At 43.2% G+C, this 27,484-nt stretch overlaps 1 protein-coding gene across 6 annotated transcripts in view; it reads right to left on the bottom strand.

The window, feature by feature from the left end:
- Positions 1-10,652: 10,652 nt before the first annotated feature.
- Positions 10,653-27,484, bottom strand: part of NEXMIF (neurite extension and migration factor) — a 1,570,947-nt gene continuing 1,554,115 nt past the window's right edge. For all 6 annotated transcript variants that reach the window (XM_069612575.1, XM_069612574.1, XM_069612576.1 and 3 more), the window contains one exon: positions 10,653-27,066. In XM_069612575.1, the coding sequence (XP_069468676.1) occupies positions 22,835-27,066 (4,232 nt within the window). In that variant the 3' untranslated portion in view covers positions 10,653-22,834. The remainder of the gene's footprint in view (positions 27,067-27,484) is intronic.

Raw genomic sequence — 27,484 nt, forward strand, 5'->3', positions numbered from 1 at the left:
CCACAGGGGAAGGAGGAGGCTGTGGGGTAGGAGGCCCCACAGGGAGAGGTGGAGGAGGTGGCGTCACCGGAATCAGCATAAGGACTGCTGGAACAGGGGCCAGTTCAGGCGGCTTAGGATGCATTTCCTTAAACAAATCCTTAAAGAACGCCTTCATGGGTTCAGAATGCATAGCGTCTGAAACTTACTATAAAACGCATCCTCGGATGAGGGTCTGGACGTTGGAGTGGGCTGAGGCCGCTCGGAAGGGGCATACCCCCAGGAATGGTTGCCAGGATGGTCCTCCACCAGCTGGAACCACATAGATCAAAGAGCGGACACAGTAGGGAACAAGACTGTATGTGCCAGCGGAGTCCAAGCACGCCAATCCATTGGAGGGCGGAACACGTTCTTTTTGTCCACGAAATGTGGAAAAGGCTGCTGTGCCCCAAGAACAGACCCCTCAGCACCAGCCGTGGTGAACGTTGGTGTAAGAGAGGTAGTCATAATGGCTGCCGTGGACCACAGGGGTTGGATTGCCATTTTATCAACACCTGAGGCAAAATGAGTATCAGGTATAAGTGAGGCTGTGGTCACCACAGGGAGTCAGGGGGTTTTATGTGCCATCATAGCCTTGTGACAAGGAACCTTGGCGGAGCTGCTGCCAGCAGATCTAGAGCGTTTCTGGAACACCTTAGGGACTGCTGATAAGTTTGCACCGAATAGGGGAGCCTCTGCAGAGCCAGTATGAGAAGACTTATGGTGTGTGACCGGCTTTTGTGCCACCTCAGCAGGATTGGTTCCACCACATGTCTGAGTGTGGGAAGGCTTGGAGCCACCCCCCGAAGCTAGGACCCTCAAAAGGGGGCCCTCAATCTTGCCAGTTTTAGAAATAGCCCCGAGAAGGGAATCCTCGGGAGTGACCCTGGTACGTTTAGTCATCTTTGAAAGGGACCTCGAGCGGAGACTCGGTACACATTTCCAGGAGTGGAAACCTCAGGGCTGACCCCACTGAAAACAGCGCCAGAAGAACTGGGCCCACCTTTAGCCCCAAAGGGGGAACCTCGGAGGATACTCTGGTGCTCCTGTTAGAGCCCTTGCGGGAACACCTCAGGGATTTCCCTGGTAAAAGAGCTGCTTGAGCCCCTCCCGGACCCAGAAGATCCCGGGAAGGAGTCCTCCGCCCAGGGTGCCCTGAAAAGGAACGAATTTACCGGCCGTCTCCGTTTTCTTCAATGAAAAGCTGTAAATGAGGAGGAGGAGGAACGCTTTGAACACTTCCTTCCACCTGACAAGCCGACGGATTGCCTGGACAGAGAGGGAGTCGCAGTTGAAGCCTACGTCCCAACGGTGTTCCGGGCCTAGGCACTCCAGGCAAAGAAAGTGGGGATCCGCCATCATAAAGCAACGTTTGAAGGATGAACAGGACACAAATTCAAGATGCTGCGGCATAGACGGAAGAAATGACCGTGGAACCTGAGCAGGATTGAAGGACAAGGGAACAAAAAGAAAAACATTCCCTGTGATGGTAGTGCATCCGACCCCGACCGCGCAGAGAACAGGACTGAAGGGCGATGAGCGTGCGGATCTCAGGAGGGCAGGGCTATGGTCACGTGCGGTAGCCCTGCATAAACATAAAAGAAGGACAAACACATTCTTATTTTTTATGCTTTTAAAGTCCTCCGGTCCCGTTCTGAAGGACAGAATGTCCCACAAGTATGGAGGAAAGGCACGGGACATAGGAGCAATGGTATCTCAAGATTGTGCCTTCTTTTTTCTCGTTTTTAGATCCTGCTGGGTGCTTTTCTTATATGTAGTATGTATTGGCCCCATTCAATAAAACCTACACCTGTACCCTTTCTGAATGTTACTATGGAAAATAACCCCCCAACCAGCATTATCATCGTGAATTAATGAGCAGAAATGTGTTTTTTACCCTTATGCATCATACACATACATTTGTAACTCATTTGAAATCAACTGCATTTTAAATCAAGAGTATTTCTTTTATTTCGCACTCTGTGCTGTTTCACTTTGTATAGGCAGTCTCACGCAATGTTGTTAACTTGCTGCTGAGTACCGAATTGGTTGTAGTGAAGGACGCTGCGTGTGCGGTTGTCCTCTTTCTTTGTCTAGAGGGGGTGTTTGTTTGCCTCTCCTCCATTCCACCCACGGCCTCATATGTCCCGGGTTGATCGCCCACGTAGAGGACGGGCGCAGCGGGCGCGCTTAAGGCAAGCCCCTCTGTGCCCTTCCCTGTCATGGTCGAGCTGCAGGGCCCTATATGCTTTACCCGAAATAAAATTCTTGCACTTGCTCCTCCTAACCCCTAGTTCCCTGCTGGGTGGCAGGTTTCCTCTGCACCGTGTTCGACAGCTGACCCTCAATTATTTCTAGCGCAACCTTTGAAGACATGTGACTTAGTATTACTGCTCCTTAATACTCGCTCGCTGCCTGCCCATGTGACTGAAATCTACCAGTTGTTAACTGATCGCCACCCTGATCTACTGTTCCTTACTGAGACCTGGCTGAAGGAGTCGTCGGCACCTGCCTGGTTCAAGCTTTCAAATGTAATTTCTTCTTCGGATCTTGTTTCATTGGTCAAAGATAAATGTACTACCCTGCCAGGGATTTCTCAGTCACTGCATGAGGAAGCTGATAAGGTGGCTCCTCTTAGGCTTATCCAACCTCGGCAGTTGCCTGCGGAACCTTGGTTTTCAGAGGCTCTTAAGGCGTATCGCCTTGCTCTGCGCCAGGCTGAACGTAAGTGGCAGATAGAGTATGATCCTAATCTTAGACTACTTTATAAATCTTGTGCTGCTTCCTTCTCAGCAGCCATTACGGTAGCTAAAAGGACATTCTATGCTCCGAAAATCGAGTCTGCGCTAGGTCAACCTAAGACCCTTTTCTCAGTAGTGAGATCCCTTTCCTCCGAAGCTAGCCTCACGCCTCCTGTCAGTCCTACTCAAGTTCTTTGTGACTCACTGGCACAATATTTCACCACAAAAATGGATACTATACGTACTAATATTGCGTTGGCTATAACGACATTACCAATACCTGCCCCTATGCCTGAATCGTTAGTCCCTATAAGCTAGACCGCTCCAGAAGGCTGGTCATCCTTTGCTCTTTTTACTGAAGCAGATGTACCTCACTGCTACCCAATGCATTAAGTCAGGAACCCCTTCTGATGTCATTCCTCTTGCCGTGATGAAGGATATCTCCTCCCGGGTTGCTGTCTGAAATTACAGGGGCAGTTAATACCACCTGCCAATCTGGAATTATTCCATCAGAGCTTAAGGCTGCGACTGTTATTCCTCTTCTTAAGAAGCCTTCGCATGATTCTCTGCTTCCTTCCAACTATTGCCCAATCTCACTTTTACCATTTCTTATTAAACTCCTTGAGTCACTGGTTTCCCCTTTGTTTTCTGTTTTTAATGCAAACGACAGAGCTCTTTGAAGCTGGCCAACCTGGCTTTAGGCCGGGTCGGGGTACTGAGAGTGTTCTAGTCTCGGTCCAAAATGAAATGGCCAGGCTGGTTAATGCTGGAGGGGTTGGGCCCCTAATTTTATTAGATCTTTCAGCACGGTTTGACACCGTAGACCACCCCATCCTGCGCACCCGCCTGGCCCAAGTTGGGATCTCTGGTCAGGTTCTGACCTGGTTTTTCTCGTTCTTGGCTAATAGGACCCAAACTCTATCAGTCCCTTCTTTCCTTTCTGGTCTTTTCTCTCTCTATTGTTGTGTCCCTCAGGGATCTGCCTTGTCTCCTATTCTCTTAAACATTTACATCTGGCCTCTTGTGTGTCTCATCCGCTCCTTCGTTATGAGGTGCTATTCATAGGCCGACAACAGATCCTGATCCGTTTAGATCATGATCAGGCTGAGTTGTCGCTGTGCCTGACTGCCGTGGGGGCATGGATGAACCACAATTGGCTGAAGTTGAATGGAGACAAGACTCAGGTGTTGGTGGTGGGCACCCCCCCTTATCCTTCACTCTGGTGGTCTTCTTTCTGGCCTTCTTCTCTTGGCCCTCTTCCGGTCCCGACTGTTAAGGTGAAGAACCTGGGTGTGGTGGTCTCTGCATCACTCTCTATGGAGGCACAGGTTGCAGCAGTTTGTCAGTCAGGCCACTTTCACCTTAAAATTCTAAAGAAGGTTCTTCTGTTTATTCCTCCTCATCTTCGCTCCCCAGTAGTTGCAGCCTTAGTACTCAGTCGCCTGGACTACTTTAATTCACTATATCTGGCCCAACCTAAGGGCTTAGTCCAGCGGCTTCAGCAACTTCAGAACATGGCTGCCTGGGTGGCTACTGGCTCACATGTCTCCGGTTCTGCGCTCTCTTCATTGGCTGATTGTCTGACAGCGCATTGTCTTTAAGGCCCTATGCCTGGTTCACTGTGCCTTGCATGATCAAGGGGCTGAGTATCTGTGTGACATGTTTACCCACCATTGTCCCATGCGACCATTAAGATCGGCTACTTCGGGACTACTTGTAGTCCCCTACTTGTGACGCTCGCGCATTGGCGGTCAGAACTTTTCAGTTGCCTCGGCTCAATTGTGGAACAGTCTCCCCTTAACCCTGAAAAATCTCTCAAATCATTTGGCTTTTAGAAAAGCTTTAACAACATATTGGTTTTGATTAAATAATCTTCCTCTTTGAATGTCTGCCCTCTCCTCTCCTCCAGCGCCACGATCCCTTCGGGTGACCCTGCGCTTAAGAAGTTCACATAACATGATACACAAGATGGCTGAATGCGGCTATTGCTAAGTCTGCCTGAAGTTTCCTGCCTTTCTAGAAGAGCTCCCTTTGCAACAGTTACCCCACCCTTTCTTTGCTTCATGTTATGCTTTACATGTGGCTATACTACGTATAGAAACTATAGCTATATTTTAAGGAATAGCCCAGGGACTAGCTAATATCGCTATGCTTCCCGTTCTTCCTCCTCCTCTTTGTATTCACTTTCCATCCCTTCCCTGCATCTCCGGGCCTCCAACATAACAGGGGCCGTTTGCATTGAGAACAATGGCTCCAAGTTCCTAGGCTATAGCACCAACTGCAACATGACATTAATCATTACCATAGACAACAATAATGTTCCCTTTTATGTTGGCTACTCAGTGTATTTCATTTGTCGGCTTAACGCCTGTACTTGGCTACCTCCACATTGGAGTGGCTGTTGCCATTTAGGATTTGTATTTCCAGCCATATCGATTAGACCGCCTGTTATTGATAAACCTACCAGGCATCGCACAACTGTTATTTAGGACGATACTGGTGCAGAAATATTTGGTGATCTCATTAAAGCAATCATCCCCTGGTCTGACCCTCCCATAAACTCTAGGGATATGCGTTGCCTGGCCAGATTGTTAGAAGCAACCATTAATTACACTACTTAAATATTGAGTAATATCACTGTAGAATTACAGGTGGTACACCTTGTAGCTCTGCAAAATAGGTTGGTTTTAGATACGATACTTGCAGAAAAAGGCTACATACGCAAAATCCTAGGGGCAGATTACTGTGCCTATGTGCCAGACACCTCCACTTTTGTTCGCAAAGCAATAAAAAAGCTGCATGGTATGCTGAACAGCCCACATGTCCTTTGGCTCATAGGATCTTACCAGCTCCTTTTGGTCCATCATCAGCTCTTTTGGCTGGAAAATGAATGATTGTCCTCTTATTTTTCTTAGCAGCCTGTTTTCTTCTACATTGTCTACCTGTTTGCTGCTAGGCACTTGCCTGGTTGCTCAAACCTGCTGTTTCATCTGTATCAGTTAGTAATGCATTGATAATGCAAGATGTAGCAATACAAGAAATAATTGCCATTGACATTAGTACCGAGCCTCTTTTCTATTCCCAAACTGTATATCAGAACTCGCGCTCATAAGATACCACATATAGTAGAACTGATGTTCAAAATGCCACTTTTGGAAATTTACATTAAATAAACACCAGTTCTCTTTCGCTGTTAAAAATGTCACAGGACAGTTTTGCCCGTGGTCCACAAACAGCAACATCTCAAACGACCTGTGTCTGTGTGTTAAGTTGCAGGAACTGCTCTTTCCCATTGAAAGGCTGGCAATAGGAAATAATTTGCGCGTAAAATAACACCCATGAATACCAGTTGATGGGGACCCTCCCCCTGGCCTCTGGCTAAGGATAGGAAGGAACACATGTTAAGTCCCCCCTGCATGTCTTCACCATGATTACTCACCAAGCTTTTTATTCACCCTGCCAGTGATTTATCTTCCAAGGACCCTGTGTTATTTCCGTGTCATGCTAATGCAGCTGAAAAAATCTATATTTACAGAGCGGAAGATTGTAAGTAAGTCAGAGAGCACTAGCGAAACATATGTTGTTGCCTCTCTCCGCTCGAGTGCTTGGTTTGATGCTAATAAATGTATCCATGTGACTTTGTTATTCTGTGAAGGTGTCTCATTCTTGGTTTATATTCCAGGCGGGGGAACCTTTAGGAGGGACTCACAGCTTTACTCCAATTTGCACCTTTTAGCAAGATGAAGACAAAGGTGTTCGGGGCTCCAAAAGACACAGTGTGTAGGGCAGAAGAAACTATCCATTTCTAAAAGAATGGTTAAAAAATTATTTGAATAGACTGAATAATAAGAGAAAGCTCAGGAGAGTGCTGGAGAATTCCCTAGTAACTAGGCTGCAGTTAGAAATCTGAAGTTGGCTGCCTGGGATGGAGCTTAAGCACTGCCACCTCATTGGTTCGAGTGAAAAGGGATCACAATGAGGTGGAGGGACTACATAAGTGAGTGCCTGTACAGGCATAATTGGCAAACAGTATTGTTTTTTCCTATGGGAAAAGTATATAATTGTTTTCGTTACTGAGGATTCCCAGTCTGATGACGGGGAACATTCAAGCATGTGAATTTTTGAAAGATTCAATGCTGGAGAAACAGCCATTGGCTCCAATTTGCCTTATCAGACGGCCAGAGAGTTCAACAGCGTGGACTGTGGAAAAGAGGAGAGAAGAGTGATAGAATTTAACAGCTTTAATGCTAGGTTCCCCACTGAGTGCAACCCTCATGACACCTGTAACATTGCCCAAGGAGCTTCACCTACACTTCTGCAAGTCTGTGTACTGGGCATCAACACTCCAGTAACCCCATGGCTCCTTGCAACCCCTTACTCTCTGTGGTAGTACAGATCTCTCTACTCCATTACATGTATAATCTGTCAAGATTTCGATGCTTACCTTGTCCATAGAAAGCAGCAACTATTTAATGAATCCACACTGCTGCTGTCTTTGACTAATAGAGAATATGGATATCAACTGGAAGTTGTCTTCAACAGGCAGAGGAAGCCAAAAGACATTAAATAAATACTTAAGACCAAGCAAGCGCCCGGCAAGCGATCAGGAATCGTGACGGGGGTTTCAATCATCAACACAAGGATCAGAAGAGGTCAAATGCACTTAGATTCCGTCAATCATTTATAAACACGATGCCAGACAATTACCAAAGAAAGGTGTGTGCAATAAAAAGGAAGTCATGCTGAAGCGGGGGGCACAGCAACATAGTCCACTTTGGCTTTGTGGTACAGCAGCAGCCTTACCTTAGCAGGCATTGTTTCTCTGAAAATGTTATTCTCTTTATACTACTGAAAATAGAGCTTGTGTACCTGAACATCAAGCAAGGATAGAAACAACGTCCAGAATCACCCCCAAACCGCTCATGGCTAATAACATACACCACCAGGCTGACCCCTTGGTCCCCTGACTCCCAAGTGAACCTAATGATCCCATCGACTCGATCGCTGAGCATGTTTATACGACCTCACGTTTTGTCGTAATCAATACCTCCCAGAACCCTGTTTTCTTTTTAACCCAGACATGAGAGTACTCACTTTAACCATCTGCCTCCAAAACTTTATTCTCCCCCTGGCTTAATTAGGGATGTGACAATGACAATAAAAAAATAAATGTAAAAAGCGAACAAAATATGCAAGTTTCACAACCTGGATAGCCCTTCCAATAAGCCACATTTTGCAAATGGCCCTGAATATTTGAGCATAAAAAATCCCAGAGATTTCAAATTCCCCATGATCACTCACTGACATTGGTCAGAATGGAGTCATAAGAAAAAGGATCCTAATGCACAAGCTTCCATTGAGACAGATGTAATACTGGATGAACTGAAGAAACGCTCATTAACAAAGGGTCCATAAAAACAAGTCAGACCGATCTGGCTAGCAAAACACAAGCAGGAAGTACCGGAGGACAGTCAAATCTCTTCAACCACAAAATATTTTGCTGATAGACTCCCCGAAACATTAGTGTTTCTCAGCATAGTCTCCTTATTAGTACACGCATTCTCAGCAACAAAAATACAAGTCGAGATCTGAAATTTCAGCATGAAAGAATCAGACATGAGAAACTTCAATTACGGTAAATCCACATTCAGAAAAATTGAGGATCCATATGTCCAGAGATTTTGCAAGAAAAGGCTATGGCGGTAAAAAAAAAGATTTCTAATTAGTTTGAGCAGCATTAAACAAAACATAGATGAGGTTGAAAAGCTGATTCACTCTCTATTCAGCTGTCAATTTCAGGGGCAACCAGAAGAGAGGGGCAGTTCTTAATCCAAACATTCACAACAATCTTGCAGAACTTTAGAAAAAAGAGCTCCTCTGTCAGAATTGAGCTTCCTAGGAAAACCATGAAGAGGAAATATCTGCACATGAAATGTAGAGGCAAACTTCACAGAACAAAGTAACTTCTCCAAAGGAGCAAAATGTGTAATCTTACAGAAGTTGTCTACTCTGAGCACCCGTCAGAGACAATTCAACAAATGTTGTGGTTTTTGCATACCAGAGATCCATTCCATTTCTAAAGGTCTTAGCAAGTTCATGAAAATGTATTTGTAGCACAAGCAGAGCAAACGGTATACTATCTGGAGATTAAATTCATCAACTATGTTGTCAAACGCATGACCTAACAGACTCGAGGGAGTGGGAGGGCTCATGCATATCAATGATCCGGGTCCCGTGCCTTTAATCCACTTGGAAAAGTGTTTGCACCACACGTCCACAGTGCTGGCACTAATGCGAACTACCCACATTGCACTATATACATTATATCGCAATGTGCATCCAGCATCAATTTCATTTTGGCCAACACACAACGAACATAAATGGCCCACATTGGTGTTCATCTCTTTCGGGCATGGGCTGAAAGCCTGAGGGCTCAATCCGATGCTGCTCTGGGAAAGGACACAAGTGTAAGGATTTGTATGCTAGGGAGAATTAGTGAAGATTAGCCTGGCCTCAAAGGGTAGCCAATGCAGGCAATGACAGCTGAACATTATGTGATCATATTGAAGAATCCTTGCCACTAGAACAATCAACTGCCTTTAGAGGGTCAAGGCTGCATTTGGGAATCTCCAGGAGGAATAATTCTCTCCCAAACCACACCAAGCCAAGATAAAGGGGCTAGATAAATAAAAGTCTTGGTGAAAGCATTTGATCTTTAAGAGATAAGTATGCAGGGATCGAAGTAAGGATTTGTTCAGCGCAAGCTAAAAGCTGCTCAGGGTATTCAGCATCACCCATTCAGTATGAGCTATGTCCTGGGGACGAGGAGCTAGTACCTAGTGAGTTGCAAATCTAAATTCAAATAATAGGCAAACTATATAGTTGTGTTCATTATATGTGGCCCATTAGGGTTTAAATGTCTTCCAGATGTGTCCCAATACGTCAGACACATTTCCAAACACCCAGAGTTAATATCACTTTAGTAATGTTTATCCAGCACCAGTTGGCCTGATGTGTCCAAGTAGGTCCTGGCAGCTGTTTATGTCAAGCTAACCAGGTCCTTCTAGGGTAAAAGCAGAGCACCAGCAACTGGCAAATTCCAACCCTGGTAGGCAATGTACAGTATTCTTGTATAATTCAACTTGGCAGCCTCTTGGTGCTATTGTGCCAATTTGACATGTTTAACATTTATCAGTGAACTTAATGCAAAGGCAAACTAGGCAACCCTGCCAAGAGACAGTTTGGTAAGCTATGCCATCAGGACATAGCTGATGTGCTGCATGCTAAGAATTGTATACAGTGATGATCGGCCTCATTTTTAAAGTTATTGTAAAGTATCTGATATGCCGAGTTTCAGTGTTGACAATTTTAGAATACCCAAAGTAACTCAGACAGAATCCTTTATATCATCGCCGCAAAAAAGGATAACCTCGAGCTTCAAAAACGTTACATTTTCTGACCACAGATTTTGGGGCTGTTCTTTGGTAGTCTACAGAAGCATACTTCAGTGTGGGAGATAGCAATAACAGCCATGCCCCTCAATTGAGGCTTTGCGTGGCGCCATTTTTTGTTTTGAGTATTTCTAAAAGGGTTCTGTGGTGACCCTTTGCAAGTCAGCTGTTTCAAAAGTATAGAGCTATTGACACGACATAAGGGGAGAAAAAAGTTTAAAAAAAATGTTTATGACCAGACATTTGAAATGGCCCATGTCTTCCAACTCAGAGTGCCTTTTAGCAATAACTTGGCTGTAGAAAATCCTCTGGCTTTGGTAAAGCACCTTAACACTTGTCAGGAAAAACTAACAAAAGGAGCACAATCACTGTATGCCCGTAACACAAAACATAATTTGATTGGGCTCCCACATAAGATGCAAAAAACAAGGTTGTATTTTTGTTAGTTTTTTAAAATTTATTTATTCCATAAACAATATAACAAAACTCAGCAAGGTAACAATATGACGTTTTCACCATACAGGGTCAATCACAAATATTTAAAACCTTTGCAACGAGAACAACAAAACCCAAAATCTTACAAGAATAATTTACAAGAGAATCTATAAAACAGCAAGGAGCTCACAAAGTTGTCAATTTTTCCTTTACACAATATCACTACACTCTTTCACAACATTGTCTTTTATTACAAAATGTCCAACAAAATGTTACTTTTTTCATTTGTATTTTGGTTTTTAAAACCAGAGACCTTTAAGTGTACATCCTTTCATTAACACACCGGGGGTGTGGAAAAAAAAGGAAAACTCACACATACGAACACTTCACAGCACTTCTCTAAGAAAAATATACACGTACAAAATATTTTACAAATTGGCACACTTAAAAATATACAAGATTCTGTAGGTGTCTTAGAGTAGTCCTCAAGATTTATACTTCAATAGACTCTACATAATATTTATAAAGCTTGTTCTTAAGGGAAACAAATGAATCGTTTTCAACAATGATAAAACTTGCTGTGTAATAATGTCAAACGGAAAAGTATGTTACATTCATAAAAAGGACCAGTCAGTATTTCTTTACGGCTGTGGAGGGGTGCTGGAGAGAAAAAGTTTTGTAGTGGCACAAAATATCAACACACAATGTGCTGAAACTTGTTTTGTGGAGTTAAGATGATCTACATTCAGGTCTATGTATGCGGTGGTCGATATCCCACGGTTTATGCTGTCCGGTCGAATTTCTTCATCCCCAGTCCGCTTCCCACTGAGTTCAGCGCATATCTACTTTATTACTCACATTTATATTAGTGTCCCCTTTGTGCTTCTAAAATATACATTTTACTATCTGTCCCATTAGAGAGACATGTTGTCTTTTACGCCATGCTTCCTTGTGCCCCAAGGGTGTGCACATGTCTAGAAATCCCTTACTACATTACCCTGTGAATTTTGGGAAACCAATCTCTTTTCTTTCCTCTAAGCTTTCCAAGATGGCTGTTGCTCCATGTTCATTTGTGTTGCTTGTTTACCTGAGAAACGGATATATAGAGTTTTCATTCTACTACTAACATTGTATTTACTTTTTGCACACGCTGGTGTTTTAATATTTTGGTCACTGGCAGTTGGGACAGGTCAAACGGACCACAACCCCCACATCCCTTTCTCCCATGTCCATCCTTACATAAATGGCCATTGTTTGATTAAGCAAGTGTTGCTGCAACCAATGCCGCTGTGGGCATTGCTTCATTGAATTTTCTATCCATAGGAGCCTTTACAATTTATGTATGTTAGGGAATGGAAAACTACACGGTGCGTGGATGACGGCATGCTATAAAATTGATAGGCTTTCTTCCTGGTGGGTGGCTCTTTTGTTATTAGTCTTAAAACTTCCTCTGTATGAAATTAATTCGTCTGCTTCAATAGGACGCTGTGGGTGCTTGAGAAAGGAGAAGAGCCGCCCACGGTGCTGAACGTGTGCATATTTATCGAGAAATAAACATGGAAATAATCCTGGAGCTGCATACAGGCCACCGCAGCACTCTACGTTACCGTTGGTTTGGCAGCAGAGAAACCACATCTGCAGTAACAGGTGGGATGGAAGAGGGAGCCAAGGTGATGAAGATGCCAGCATATTGGGATGGCAGGTAAAGGCTGGGCTACAGTGGGGTTGTAACAAAATTCCTGGGAGGGGACAGGGTGTCCAAATCACACAGGTTCAAAACACCTAACCTAAATAATAAAAAAACAGAGAAAGACTGTAGGATAAGCATATGAAGCATAATGTAAAATGTAATATGGAATCCAGTCATATGGAATAGAGCTGGCAAACATCAGTGAGAGGAGAAGTTGAAGAAAGATGTAGTTCACAGCTAAAGAGATATGTAGTGCACAGTAAGAGAAGAGTAAATGAGGGTCTTGGCTTCCTGACATATTTTCTCAATGTTACGTGCATACATGCTAAGCAGAGCTGGCATATTCTTTTTCACAAAGTATGAGTATTTCTAGTTATCATAAAGTTTAATCAAATTGCCATTTACTATTTGTTATGCCCTAATGGTCGAAAGGTGTACCTGCTCAAAGAAATTGTATCCATATCACTGAGCTTTGGTTAGCATTGCATGCATTTCCAATGACAGCATTACATTGCAGATTCTTTGAGCAAATATTTTTTAAGTGTCTATCTAAGGCACCTGCGAGCTGTGGTTTTCCTTTCTCGTATGTATGGATCATGACCCTATGTGTTCAAATGCATTTTAAAAATGCAGTGATATCATAGGTGGCGGGGAAGAGTGTTCTGCTTTTCTAAAATGGATATTGATAGAGACATGAAGAGTTTACTGTTAATATAGGTTCTCACAATCCAGCGGATGTTCGTCTACAGTGGCACATTTTTATATTTTACCTGTAATGCTACAAAAAAAGACAGCCAAGGATTATCACAAAATAACACAATAACTAAGAGAAATTTGATTCCAAAGAACCAGGGGGCGGTGGGGGCATGTCAGTTTCAATGCAGAGGCCGAGGGAGAAACAGAGGAAAGAGGTGAAGAATGTGAGGGCACAGAAAAAGGTGTAGATGGGGAGAAATAGAATGGAGGACTGGCGGGCACGGGAAGAGATGGATTTATAGAAAGAAGTGTATGAGAAGAATCTTCTACAAAGGTAAAGTAAATAAATGATTAATCAGTTAAGAGTGCTTAGGGTAGTGGAACACAAGAAGCAGCCGAGAGATGGATATTAGTATAGAACTAAAGATGCGAGGGAACCACAGACAAAAGGTCTAAGGGGCAAGACAGGTCATAGATGCAGAGCAACTAGAACTGCAAACGAAAGGTAAATGATAGGGCAAGGTAATGACATGAATGAAAATTGGGGAGTAAAATAAAAGCCTCAGAGACGTTCAGGACAGTTTGGTGAAGTGGGATAGAATAGCAATGGAGACCAGTTATGAGCGAGAGTAAGGAGTAGTCGATAAGTGCATGGAAGGCGTACATGTTTTCAGATCTTGTACACCTGAACATGACAAAGACAGGAGGCAGCAGAAAAGAAAGGTGGGATGACAAGTAGAGTGATTAGTTGAAGAATTCATCAACACTTCAGAAAAAACTGCAAAGGCAAGGAAAGAGAAGGGTGGGAGAAAGTGTTGGTGGTAGGGAGGGTGCAAATAGCACAAGGAATGGGCAGCTTGAAAGAAAGGGATCTCAATTTTCAGTAGGCTTGGGTACAGTAAGTGAGAAGACCTATATAAAATATAGTAAGCCAGTTCTGGATGCAGCCAAGACATGGTTTAGATAAAGAAGTAAATCAGATGGACTACTAATCCTTCAGGATGAAAGGAATAGATATGAGAGCAGAAAGGAGAGTGGAATTGATGAGAACGGTGGGAGGGGAGGGATGTAGGAATCCTTTTCAGAAGAGAAACAGTCCTATGAGGTGAGATTGTCAGGGTCCTGTAAAGGACCCAGCTATGGCCTTGCATTGGTGCATGAATGAAGGGCATTAGAGTGTACCCTACTGAAATCTATATCCAAAGATGGACGTTAGGCTTCCAGTTTCAGATGTGCTGCTAATTTACTAGTGTACTTCCTTTCCAAGGAAGCCTTTCTGCTTCCCTTATGTAAATAGCATCTGGATATGGGGAAAGGGACTGGAACGGCCTATTCTGCAGCTTTGTAGAGAATCGTCCATTTGTCAGGATATTTTCAGAGAGCCCATGAACATGAATCCCTATGAATTTAACAGGGTTCTTCGAAGGGCTTTAAATAGTGCACTTCAAAGTCCTGGACATCCACACCGTGGATACCTTCACACGAGAACATGCTACATGGATGTTCTTCAAGACAAGATTGAGACAAAATGTCGGGGAACAGTTGATGACTAACAGTCTACGTTCAGGAAATATTGTCTTGTCCTCCAGTTTTAGTGCAGTTTGCAACTAGGAGCACTGAATATGTTCTACTTGTGAAAGAACAACAGTCGAAAGAGTGAAGATGAGGAATGCAATGCTGGGAGAAAATGGAAGCAAAGAAGGGCATGAGCCGCATGCCAGGCTTGAGCTTTTCAAATCCGATTTCACAATGTGTTTCCTTGGCTTGAGGTTGTGGCATTTCCAAAGGCTGGGAATTTGAACAAACTGGGCATAGGAGTATTGCAAATAATATTTTTTATATGACAAAAAAAATATGAGAATGGCCAATATCTTCGGGCAGGGCAATGATATTTACATAGAAACAATGCAAGACTTCTGCTGATGGGGACAGGAACAAAGCCTGATCTTTCTGTGCTCTCTACACACACCATACTCATATTGCCACTGTGATATAAAAGCAAGAACCTGGACCTAATATGAAAGAGTAAAGAAACAGAGGACTGCACTTCTCAGTGTTGGATTCTCACAAATACACCCGATACGCAGTTCACCACACGTCTTACAGTTTCGTCACCAAGGGCTCCAAGCCAGTGAAAACCTGAGCATTCAGGCACCGGACATGCCTTATGGTGTATAAAAGCTATGCAGCAACTTGTGAATGTTATCTGTCCAACTATTAACAAGATTAACACAGTTACATAGGTGGATTTCAAGAGCTATTAATGTAGACATCAAGTAATAATCAGGTGACATCATGACAATGTGCATGGGACCTGCAGAAAAGTAAAGGACTAGGAACAAACAAGGAACAGCTGCTTCGGACCATAGGCAAGATAACGGCCCCAGACCTATAAGAAAAGACACATCGCTTCTGTGGGAAAGGGACTTTGTACGGGAAAGGAAATTATTGGTTTGGATGGACTATGTTCAATATGTTTCAACTTGGTCAAGAAGTGATTGTTGTTGCAGTAGGAAAGGGAGGATGTGAAAGGTATCATGCAGTACTGGAGATCGCAGGCGTGCCTATGAGTATAAAAAATGATCCAGTACCATAACACAAGATGACCCAGAGTTGGCGGCCTTAAGAATGTTACAATGGTGAAGAAGAGCAGCCATGCATTGGCTTAGGCATTCCAGTGCTTGAATACTAGCTCACACAAGAACCTGTTTCAGCACGAAATTGTAACATATCTAATCAAAGTGTACTCCAGAATTAATACACTAATCCAGACGTCCATGTATCTAACATTCGTGTTGCACTTATGATCAACATTCCCTTTACTTGCTGTATATGTCCAGTAAATCATTTTCACACTGGAATATTGACCTCGATCTCTCCATCAGCAAGGGAGTCTTCGCCCTTAACACCTCTACCTCCAGGCACACCAGGACAATGGAGTCTACAATATTAAGTGAAAATATTCAGTTGCTTTTGATGAATGAGATTCCAAAAGAAGTGTCTATTTGCCTTTTCTTTCTGCAAGGACCTTCCATTTTTGGCTTATCTCAAATAACTTCACCAATTTCAGTCTGATGAACACATTTTGCCCATGCATATTGTCGGAAAATCCTCCATTGCACAGGCAAAAGACTTCTTTTTGCACTGATCAATGAGCAAATTGAAAAAGGATGGCAAAGTAACCTGCATGTGGTTCGTGCTGTATCCACTGCTGTGCCAACGCCGGCATGGGTTACGTCGTTACGATGACAAATGCGGAAGGTTGTCAGCGCTGTTGATGGGCCTGTGAGTTGGAAATAGTGTGATTTATTATAATTAGTGCCATTTGCTTTAGATTAATTGTTGTGGAATGCAGAGCACCATTGCAACTTTCCGAGTCATTACCCTTCACAATACACTGCAGGACAATGAAGCAGTGCTCCCAGCGTTCCACTCTGTGCAGAGAGAAGGTTTAATGCGTCTTTGTTAGGACCGAGCTTGGCCTACAAAGCAGCAGAAAACGCTGCGAGAGGGCAGTAAATGGCAGGCTCTCATCTGGAAATGATCCTTTAAACATCACACAAGCTCTGCCTACTTGCACTCCCACATGCTAACAGGCAGGTACCGTGGTTTGGGGAAATCACAGGAAAATGGTACCCAAATACAACTAATCTTGTTTGTCCCAAATATGACAAACCTATGTGCGCAGGCAGAGCTTGGGGGGAGGGATGAAGTTGTGCTCCAGTTCTTCACTTAACAGATCAAGCTTTTCATCAAAGCGCCTCTTTACGCGCCGCTCATTGAAGGGTTTCTAGTCCTGATGAAGGCTGCTGGACCCCCTCCTTTCATTAAACTTAACATTACTAGTAGTAGAGGTGGAGCCCCGTGCCAGAGAATTATTGAATGTTGTACCTAAAGGTTGCTGTTGGCTGGCACTAAACGCCAACAGAAAACTATAACATACACATGCCTCATAAGGGCAATATTAAACGAATTTGAAACGATGCATCTAAAAACTAGCAAAGATTTAAAAACAATCTTACACACAGAGCATGTCAGTGCTTGCCCATTCAAAGTAATGGCTGAACGCCTTCTGCGATGACACGGTTCACTGCACTCATTCATGCTAATGAAGTATTTGGAAGTGGCTGAGTGCTGTGCTCACAATACTGCATTTTAGCCTAATATGCCATGTAAATCAAAGATTGTAAGCTCGCCCACGTGCAATTGGTGAGCATTTCAAATGAACCGTTACAGCCCGCACCAGAGTGCTCTATTCTGTGGTGGGTGACTGCTGCCTAGGTCCCAGACCGAAGGCTGGGCCTCCAAGAAGGGCGATGGTCAACTGGCACGAAATAGGGCAGGATGGTAATGCATTTAGAGCTTGTGAAGAGAGAAAACAGGGCAGAGTCGCTTGGGACTTCCTCTGAGACAGGGTCTTCTTAACCAGTGTCTTCACGCCACAAAGTGAAGCTTGGAATTTGGCCTTTATAGGCGAGTAGTACTCAAATCCAAGATTGCTGATTGGCTGGAAAGTTGGAATCTTTGAAAAGAACAAAGAGTATAAATAGAATAGAGGCTACTACTGTGATTAGAGCCTGGATTCCACAAGAAAACTTGCTCGCATTTTCATTTGAGACTTTTCCTATCATAACTAAGTCATAATTTTCACATTTATTCCTCTCGGCTTCTTGCTGCTCGCAAACCACTTTAAGGATGATTTATTTTACCCCTTTGGGGTTCATAAACAAGGCACTCCTCCTTCGCTAGAAGTCTATGGTACATGAGAGACTGGTTGCTGCCATGTTCAGACGATTAGAACAACATGTACTGGGGCTCTACTGGGGCTCTGAGCAAAAGTCCATCTGGTATTTAGTTTTTTAATGAAAAGATTCTTTAGGTAGTCCCTGCAAAGTATACTGCTCAAGGGGTACCTGTCTTGCAGCAGGACAGAATCACATGAATCACGGAGGGCTGCTCTAAGAAGCCGACATATTTGAAGTCACCCAAACTCAAGTGCAGCCTACTGAAACAGTGCTATTAGTGACCTCTTTGAAAATCTTTCTCAAAGGGAATTCATTCCAAACACTGATCTTGGCTTTAGGATTCAAATGACAAAATAATGTGTCTTCAACTCACCAGCTTCCGATTAAGCTTATCGCCCAATGTGCAGACTGTACACAAGTCTTTGCTCACTTTGGACTTTTCAATTGGGGGTTTTAATTTGGCAACAACAGTGGTAGTCCAGGAGCCAATTATAAAAACATATGCCTGAATAGAGGCCAATAACAATGGTGTGCTCCTCCACTAGCTTGAAATGCATCTTAAAGAGATTCCATAACATTGGTGATCTGATTTATCCCTAATAATAACAAAGGTATGCTCTTAAATGAAAGAGGTGCTCAAATTCACCTTCAATAATCCTTTGCATTAGAGGAACTAGTCCTGTATTTCTAGTTCCGGACTATAGCATTTGCTCCTTCAACACCGCAAACATTTTACAGTGTCGCCAATGAGCAAAAAGGAGCTATTATTTCTATTGAATGAGTCTAGGGCGAGGAATTGTATTCATTTGTTTGAATGCGTCAAGCATACACTAGGCCAGGTTTCCTTAAATATACTTTTTAGCCTCTAGTTGTAAAGCAGATGTTGGAGCGGTCCCTTGGTGGTCTCAGACTAATCTTAGGAATTGGTTGCAGGGGTGGTGAGGAAGTCATAAGATTACAACACTTGTGCTACTAGAAAAGAATAGTGTTTCTGCAATGGAAATCTTTAGAAATCCTGTGATGTATTACGTTGCATCGTATTTTATTTCTACAACTGGGAGTATCCATACATGCGCCTCTTGTACCCAGGAACACAAGCTTAACCTCCCTCCTGGTGGCGTTGCATAGTGTCCTATCTGGGGAGGATGGGACATGGAAGATCAGGCATTACCCCTCCTTATGTCGGGGTATAGGCTGATTTGCACTGCTTGGCCCTCAAATGCAAATGAATATCTTAAGTAGCTAAGAGTGTAACCACAAGCATTCCTATAGCAATTCTGGTATGTTGGGCATACCATTTAATATGACGGATATTGTTTCTGACTCTAAGATACAGCCAATCGGCCGATGATCTGAGAATAATGTACAGAAGATGGACGCCAAACACATGATGAAACCTTCCGAAGAGAAAAGCTGGGGCTGAGGAATGGCCCAGGAAGGCGCAGGTGATGCTTAAGACTAAAGAGCAGCGACGGACTGCAAAAATCAGTAAAACAATAAGTGCAGTATGTGTTTCGGGTCTTTTCCTGCTGTCAATTGATGGATTTATGTTTAAAAAAAGAACAATACATGACACCTCAACTCAGAGATGCGGCAGCAAATGTTATCTAGCTAGTCGCAGAAGTGATACAAAGTTCTCTTCTGCAGATCATGGTTTTCAATGTTTGCATGTCCCAGAGAAAAAAGAAATGGGAAGGGCGCTCAAGCATTGGTCCTACGATGGTGGCCATGTTTAACTACAGAGAAAGGTAGACACCTAAAGACACCTTCAACACTTGTGAGATCACTGCGTTCAAGCGATTTTAAGTGTGAAGAGAGATCTATTTGACTACCCGGGTATCTATTTGACTCCCTGGGCATGCACATTGTTTTTGAAAGTGCCAATGTTTGCAATTTCAAAATATTGGGTTTGGCCATCACCACCTTCTGCAACATGTAGGCTAACGCCAATCTTTTTACTTTCAAACTCATTTTCACATTCAATTTGACACATACATGTGTATAGAACACCGTTTCCAATTTTGAAATGTTTCTAAAACTTAATAGGTGTAAAAGCGGTACTTCTCGTAGGAAGAGGCCATCATGTTCTGGACTGGGAGATTGGGGACATGTGCTGTTGTTTTTATGATGATTTTTAAAATGAAAATCAAATTAGACAATAGTTCATGGGGAGACAGAGAGACATATATTGATTACCTTTCTATGGAAGACATATTTGCAACCAAACAAAAGAGGCAAACCCAAAAAAGGACAGGCACAAGTGAAGAATCGTGTGGTGGTAGATGGGGTGAAACTTAAGCCTGTGTAGTGAACTGTGATGTGAGCAACCTTTAACAAACAGGCACATTACTGCTGTTAAACTCTCGGAAACGGCATGGCTAATTCAGATGGCAGCTGGCATTCTGCTATATCAGGATTGTCCAGCTCCAGGCCTTGAAGGCCAGAGACATGACGGATTGTCAGGATACTCCTCATTAATATTCATGAGACGAATTTGCATATACTGATGCTAAATGTATGCACAGTTTCTCATGAATATTAATGAGGGAAATCCTGAAAACCCGTCAGGATTCCGTCCCTCAAGACCTGGGATTGGACAACCCTGTGCTAGACAGTGAACTTGCATGTGCGTTCAAATATCCAATATGCAATTCATGCCGTGGGCCCATCAAAAACACATTAACTGGCTTATTTTCTCTACATCGGCGTCACCTGGCACCTTTCAACGTAAGATACCTCTGCCTAAGTCAAGCTCCCTAGACTTTTAATTATTAAAGAAATTGACAGGTAAACAAAAAAAGAAAAATCACAAAAACATTGGAGAGATGAATTCTGGACATTTCAAGATCGTCAATGGCTCATCCCAGCTCTTACAAGTGCATGAACAGTTCACCACGAACAGCCCAAAAGGTTTCAGCAGCGCACAGGGTCGGGGGGCACGTTGCAGCTTTAAAGAAACAAATTCTGCCTGGGAATGTGCCACATGGCAATACCCCTAGCAAAATGAGTCACTTGCATATATTGGTTATCTATGGTATGCTTTTTAATCAGAAGTCAAATGCACAAGCGCTCAGCAGCAAAAGGATCTATCACATTGTTCTTTTATTTAGCATGTGGCAGTGTAATGATTGTTCTATCCCAGGGAATTCCACTTACCCACATCTGGCCCAGACGTACAGTATTAGGAACACCACTGCATTAATTGGGACATAATGCAGCTAGTCGAAGGATTCAATTTTGGCACAGAAATTGACATAGGTATTACCTACATATATAGATTTATATATGTATATAAAGTATATGTACACACGCATACATACAATGTATGTGTATATGTGCATCCAGATATAGTCTTTAAACGAACATTATTGGCATTACAGGTTAATACACTTCAAAAACATCATCAAAACAATGACATGAAAAAGATTAGAATCAAAAGTTAAGAAAATTGCCTCATTAAAAGTAAACAGCAATAAATGGAAGGAATTCCAAAATTAGTATGATCATATGTGTACAGAGCAAGAGGATCCCTCCAAGTCTGTGGTTGCATGGAAATTATTACAACAGATTCCATGTAAATACTATAAAATATATATAAAATGGAGACACAAAGTGCCTGCAATAGAACTTTGCACTTGAAATGATCATCAGCTACACATTTTGCTTTTGAGACCACACTACCCCTCCCCCCAACAAAACAGACGTTCTGACTGCACGCACATGAACTCCTGTCGTACGCGCGGCTACAACCCTCCCCAGGGTCCTGATCTCCCGCGTCATGAAGGTGATGGAAAAAAAGAGATGTTCCTTCGTCTTGCGTATGAAGAGGGCGTGTATCCATCCAAGTTACTTCCAATGTTCAGTTGCAACCTTACAGGAGCTCCAAACCACAGGGTGGATCCATGAGATGAGGTAAGTAAATTTGGCACACGGTTAGTTAGCATATCCGCCGTTTTGGTACATTGAGTTTCTCAGCAAAATAATCTCCTTTTTAGCTACAGGTGCTTCGAAAATGTGGGGAGGCGGAAATGGGCAGGTAAACACGATCACCAAACGAGTGGAATGTTCGCAGTAAATCAAAAAGGTATAATTTCCGAAAGCACGGCTGAATGCTGATATAGTAAAAATATGTACAGGCTCTTGATCATCGTTTGGCACATTTTCATCTGGATAATAGTGCATAAAGGTACTGTACAACAGTATGACTTTACAATTTTTCACAGAGAATACCAGGTTAAGATTCCTCTCAAACAAATTATTCCCACAATGCAAACTTTTGCACTTTTAGCACTTAACATTTCAACAGACCACAAGGCATTATTTTTTCAAAATAAACGGACCAAAAGAAATGTAAAAAAACAATCAAATCATTTTTTTTTGCCTTTTTTTCTTAGAAAAGCAAATCTCTTCAAACACAGGCAAACAGAAAAAAAAATTCTGCTTCAAGAAGAATGAAGTCCGAACTCCTGCAGAAAAAAAGAAATTCAAAGAATTTGATGCCATATTTAGTTAATTGCAGCTTGGCGTTTTTACCAGAGCTGATCACATTGAGTCTTGCATTCAAGTAGTTGATTTTGTAAGATGCAGTTTAAAATATAAACAGCAGCGAAGGGATAGACAGCACTCAGATTCCATATGAAGCTTAATACTAGTTTCATGTTTTCTCCTAAGGGCATTTAATGCATATGCTTCCAGATGCATTTTGTTAAACAAAAATCGGAAATGTCTTTCCTTTTTAAAATGTTTGTTTTTAAAAAGCACATCATTACTATTTTTGCAATAAATAAACAATAACAACGGAAGAAGCCAAACAGCAGAAAATGCTAGCCTGGTTAGCTTGTTTAACCCTTGCCAAGCCAGAAAGTGGTCAATCTTTAGGTAGCTTGCAGGTATAAGTGTTTTCATGCATATCATTTTGCAATTATTTCGCGTAAAAGAGAAATGAAAGTCTCTCGCTCATGCAGCTCTCCTTTTTTTGTTAAAGGAAGATAAAAACGAGGAATAGCGGGCTTAGGCAGGTAGAAAGAAAAGGAAGCGTTCAGCCGTTTTGGTGCAGCATTACCTCAGTTTCTCAAAAGACACTGTCATTGTCGAGTCCTTGTGCACTTGTTCCCGATCCGGTCGCTTTACCTTACAGTTCTCATCCCGCAGCGATTTAGAAGTTGATTTGTGGCGGTACAACTTTTTGTGTGTTGGTGCATTATTGCCTAAAGTGCTCAAATTGCAAAAGTTTTTATCAAAAAAGGGGGAGTGAATGTCAGTGCTGTAAACAGTTGAACAATTAGGACGGCCTGGGTCGTAGGCCGCTAATTTTATGTTTTTATTGGAGCCCTTGCTGGTTGCTTTGTGGTTTTTAGCTGAGCCTGGAGAGATGCCGTTCACCTTTTTCTTGGACTCTTGTTGCGTGCCTGCCAGAATTTTAAGAGTTTTCAGTTTCAGACTGTTTGATTCTGGTGAGCGGAATATATCTGGTACGGTGTTATTGCCAATGGGGCTCCACAATGGTTCAATAGATGCCATCATGAACCTCTGGACATCCGCCATCCCAGAGGCAATGTTAGACAGAATATTGGATGGCTCCTCAAATTCTCGCTGATCATCGTCGAGAAGGATGTTCGAGTTCCCCAACTTGGACTCAGACCAGCCTACAGTACTTTCTTTTCCAAACTGCCATTCACCATCATGCTTCCCTAGTTTTAAAGGGATTGCCCCACAATGCTGAATACTATCGCCCAAGGCTTTGCTGCAAGGGGTCATGCTATGCAAAGAACCTGCAGAACCTATGATTAAGGGTGTGTCACCATTGAATACACTTGCATTCTTTCCTTTCTTGGGTGACTTGGAAGATTGCTTGTTATTTTTAGTTTGTGTTTTATCAGCTCCTTTGATGGCTTTGGGTGTTTTTTTCTTCGTGTTTTTCTGGGACGTACTTTGGTTGCTATTTTTACTGGCTGTGCTTTTCTTCTTCGATTTTGCCCCCTTGCCAAGCTGACTAGTTTGCACATTAAACGGGACCAGCCCAGCATCTTTCTCAAGAAGGTTAAGCGGATCCTCATCATTGAACATATGGAATTGAAACTGGTGATTATTCAACACAAACCCATTATCACTTGCTTCGTGTGGCTGAAGGACAGTGCAGTTCCATTTGCCTTTCTCATTATTGAGTGAGCCCTGGAAACTATCTTGGAAGGTTTTTAAGTTACCTACTGATTTCATTTCAGAACCATTTATCTGAGGGGAAAGGTTAGGGGTGTCTGGCGGAGACATCTCAGAGAGTGACGAGTGCCTGAACTTATCAGGTGTGAAGTTGGAGATGTCCAAAAGATCGCTGGACTCCTTCAATGGTGTAATTTCATCAATGCTTTGTTGGATGACTAGTTTTGGACTGCAGTGTGCCAAGAAATCATCGTTAATGTCATCATCCCCATCCTTCTCGCACGATTTCAAACTTAAAGAACTATAATTGCTTGAACTAACTGACAATGAACCTACTGAATCGAAACTAACAAGCCTGCCATCATCTGAGTTTAGGGTTCCTCGCTGGAAATTAAAGCGAGTGTCTCCATTACTAAAATTGCATGTTGCTTGATAGGCGTCTTCAGGCTGCAGCTGGTTTTCATGCACATACTTTTTGTGATACACCCCTTTGCTGTTATTGATATGCATTTCAGTGTAGTTGGAGGCTGGAATTTGCCCTGCATTGTTATTTTCTGTAGAGATGCCAAACTCGCTAATCAGGAGTGAAGGGTCCCTCAGGTTGGGGATAAAGTCTGGCTGATTACTGGCAGGGTTAGAATGCCATATGTTGCCAAAGCTTGCCTCCATTCCTAAATGGTGTGGGGACTGCTGCAACTCAGATTCGGAAGGAGGCGAGAGCACGCAGCTCTGGGCAAGTTGTAGTGAATGGAAATCGTTGTCTGATTGGACCATACCAACCGCAAGCTGCCCAGGTGGATGCGGGTTAAAGTACGTGATACCTGCCTGACTGGAATCTGAAGAGTCTAGCAACGTCTGCAGATAACCTCCAGGGAGAACGGCAACATTGTTGGAGATGTTTGCAGGTGGCACAGGCTTTTCAATAGCGCAAGTGGCTGGTAAAATCAGAGAACTTACAGTAACATTATCCTCCTGGCATTCTACTAGATTGGGGGGGTCGGGGGTACAAGTTACTTCTTCTTTTATGTCAGGCACAGCATCCACAGTATCCATAAGAGGGGTGATCTCTGCTGCATCCAGTGTTAACCTCTCCTCCTCTTGCTCAATTTTCATTCTTTTACACTTTAATCTAGCCTCACTTCTGAATTTGATCCTCCGTAGCACTTTTTTTCCTACCCCCATACATTCCCTTACCAATGATCTACACTTCATTGAAGCAGGGCCTGGAATGTGGCTCAGATATATTCCACTGTCGCAACTAGAGGTGGCAGAAGTTAATGCATGAATGCCCTTCAGGGCCGCAATATCTTTACTGCTGCAAGCCTGTTTCTGGTCATAGAGAGAGGGGCCATGTGGGCTCACTGGCTGTTCAATTGCTTGAATTCTCTGAAGCCTATGTCTATTTGCAAGTTTGGATTTTCTTTTCCTGGGGATCGCTGGGTCGGAGCCATCCATATACAAACCCTGTCCTTGGCACATGGACGATTTGAGAAATTCAAGCCTGCTTTGCCGCCTGTCCTGCCAATAACCCTTCAGTGGAGCAAGCTTTTCGTATTTGTCGAGCACATCTTTGCTCAGTGTAACCGATGGCTCATCGACATCTATTTTGCTCAGCTTTACTAACATATGCTTCTCCCCTTTAAACCTGTTAATGATAATGTACTTGATCACAACTGGAGGCTCCTTCCGGGACACTTTCCGTCTTTTCTTTGGACACCAGTCATCATCATCTTCCTTTTTGGGCAGGCCATCAGGAATACCCTCTTTCTTCTCTGGGACCTTTTCACTCTCTATGGAGTCTACATCATACAAGTAATCATCACTGTATCTCACTTTCCTCTTCACTCTCAATCCATAGTTCTGTTGAATGAAGGAGCTGGGGTGCTCCCTGGACAAGTAGCTGGTACAATCTTTGATCTCTCTGAGGGCATCATAGGAAGATTCTGTGCATGTGCTGTCATCACTAAACTCGCCAGAGTCTTCAGTTGAATTCACTGAATCCAGGAAGTGGTTTCTCTTCGTGCTGATGTACTGGACAATTTCTGTGCTGTTACAGTTTTTAACCAAGGCAGATTTGCCCTCCTCTTCCACCCCCTCCCACAACCCCCCAGCAGCCTCCTCAGATCTGAATTGGGGAGGGTCACTAGTCCTTCTTATTGCATTCTTGCTTTCCTTTTTCGTACAGCTGGTGAACACGCTAGGGAAAAAATTAAACTGGGAATCCTCTTGCAAAGCATTAGCCTTCTCCCTGACACTGTCCTGGAAAGATTCATACCTAATCTTTAAGGAGCAGACGTCGCTCCCTAGTGTTGAATCATCGTCGTCAAACATGTAGTTATCGACATCTTCCTCGGAAAAAAGATTGACAGAGAGTTCGTTCTTGGAGCAGAGATCAAGCAGCTCAATCTTACTTTCACTGATGAAAGACTCAAAGTATCCCCATTCCTGGTTAGGGTTTGCCAGTAGACCATCATCCCCGTTACACTTGTCTAATAGCAATCCTTCATAGTAGTTTTTTGGCGTAGGGTCCTCAGAGTCACTGTCTGATTTCTCTGCATCTCTCTTTTCTTCTGCTCTTGCCTTGTGGATGGGGAAGCTTAGGAGCTGATCTGAGAGCAATTGATCGCCATAACGCATGGTTTCACCTGTGCTCATGCAGTGAATTCCTATATCGGACACAGAGCAAGTGTCGTAGTCTCTGTTGATATCACCAACTTTTAAGCTTATTCCAGGTTCTGGATCAATGCCGTCCTTTGCCTCAATGAAGCAGCCTAGGCACGTCCTGCTCTGCTGCATCAGGCAGTCACCAGTTAGGGCGGACATGCCCCCAGGTTCCATGATCGTGAATGGGGTTTTCTCGCAATCCGTCGGAAGGGACCAAGAGCTCATGCCCTTGGTCACGCAGGAGGTGAGGGAAATGGCGTTCGCTGAGGAGTCACTTGATGCATGCTCAGGGATGTCTGTGAGTCTCAGGGGAGAAGGAGGGCCCAGTAAGCAGGGGTCTTTTGAGGCAAGGGGTGGCAAGATTCGCGGGCATGAAGCAGTTTCCTTCAGTGCAATGGTCAGGACTGGAAAGGCAACTTCGGGATCTGCAGCAGTGTAGCACTTCACATTGTTTTCCAGGTCATGTGTTTCTGGAAAAAAACAAAGAATATAGAAATACATTACTGAGTTTACTTGTACTATATACACATAGATGCATTTGTATACTTTTTTTGATCCAATTCAGGTGTTTATTTCTGTTCCATAACAGAAAATAATGGTTAAGGTGTATGGGTACGTATACAGGTATTCAAGATGTTTTGGATGTCAATTCCTAAAATAACTCAGAACCGACTATACTGGCTAAGACTAATGGGATGTGTAGCTGAAAACATCTGGAGGGCAACACATCCTGTACCCATGAGTCACATAGGGTTTTGCATTATTGTGACACTTCTGGCTGAAACTTATATTGATTTGTACTTTTCAGCTCCTTTTCTCACCAGTTAACTCACATAGTTCAATGGAACTTTATACAAACCTTTTGGAAAAGTCAAGGCACAAGAAATA

The sequence above is a fragment of the Ambystoma mexicanum genome, chromosome 5p (genome assembly GCF_040938575.1).
Source record: "Ambystoma mexicanum isolate Mex_15411 chromosome 5p, UKY_AmexF1_1, whole genome shotgun sequence".
Lineage (NCBI taxonomy): Eukaryota > Metazoa > Chordata > Amphibia > Caudata > Ambystomatidae > Ambystoma > Ambystoma mexicanum.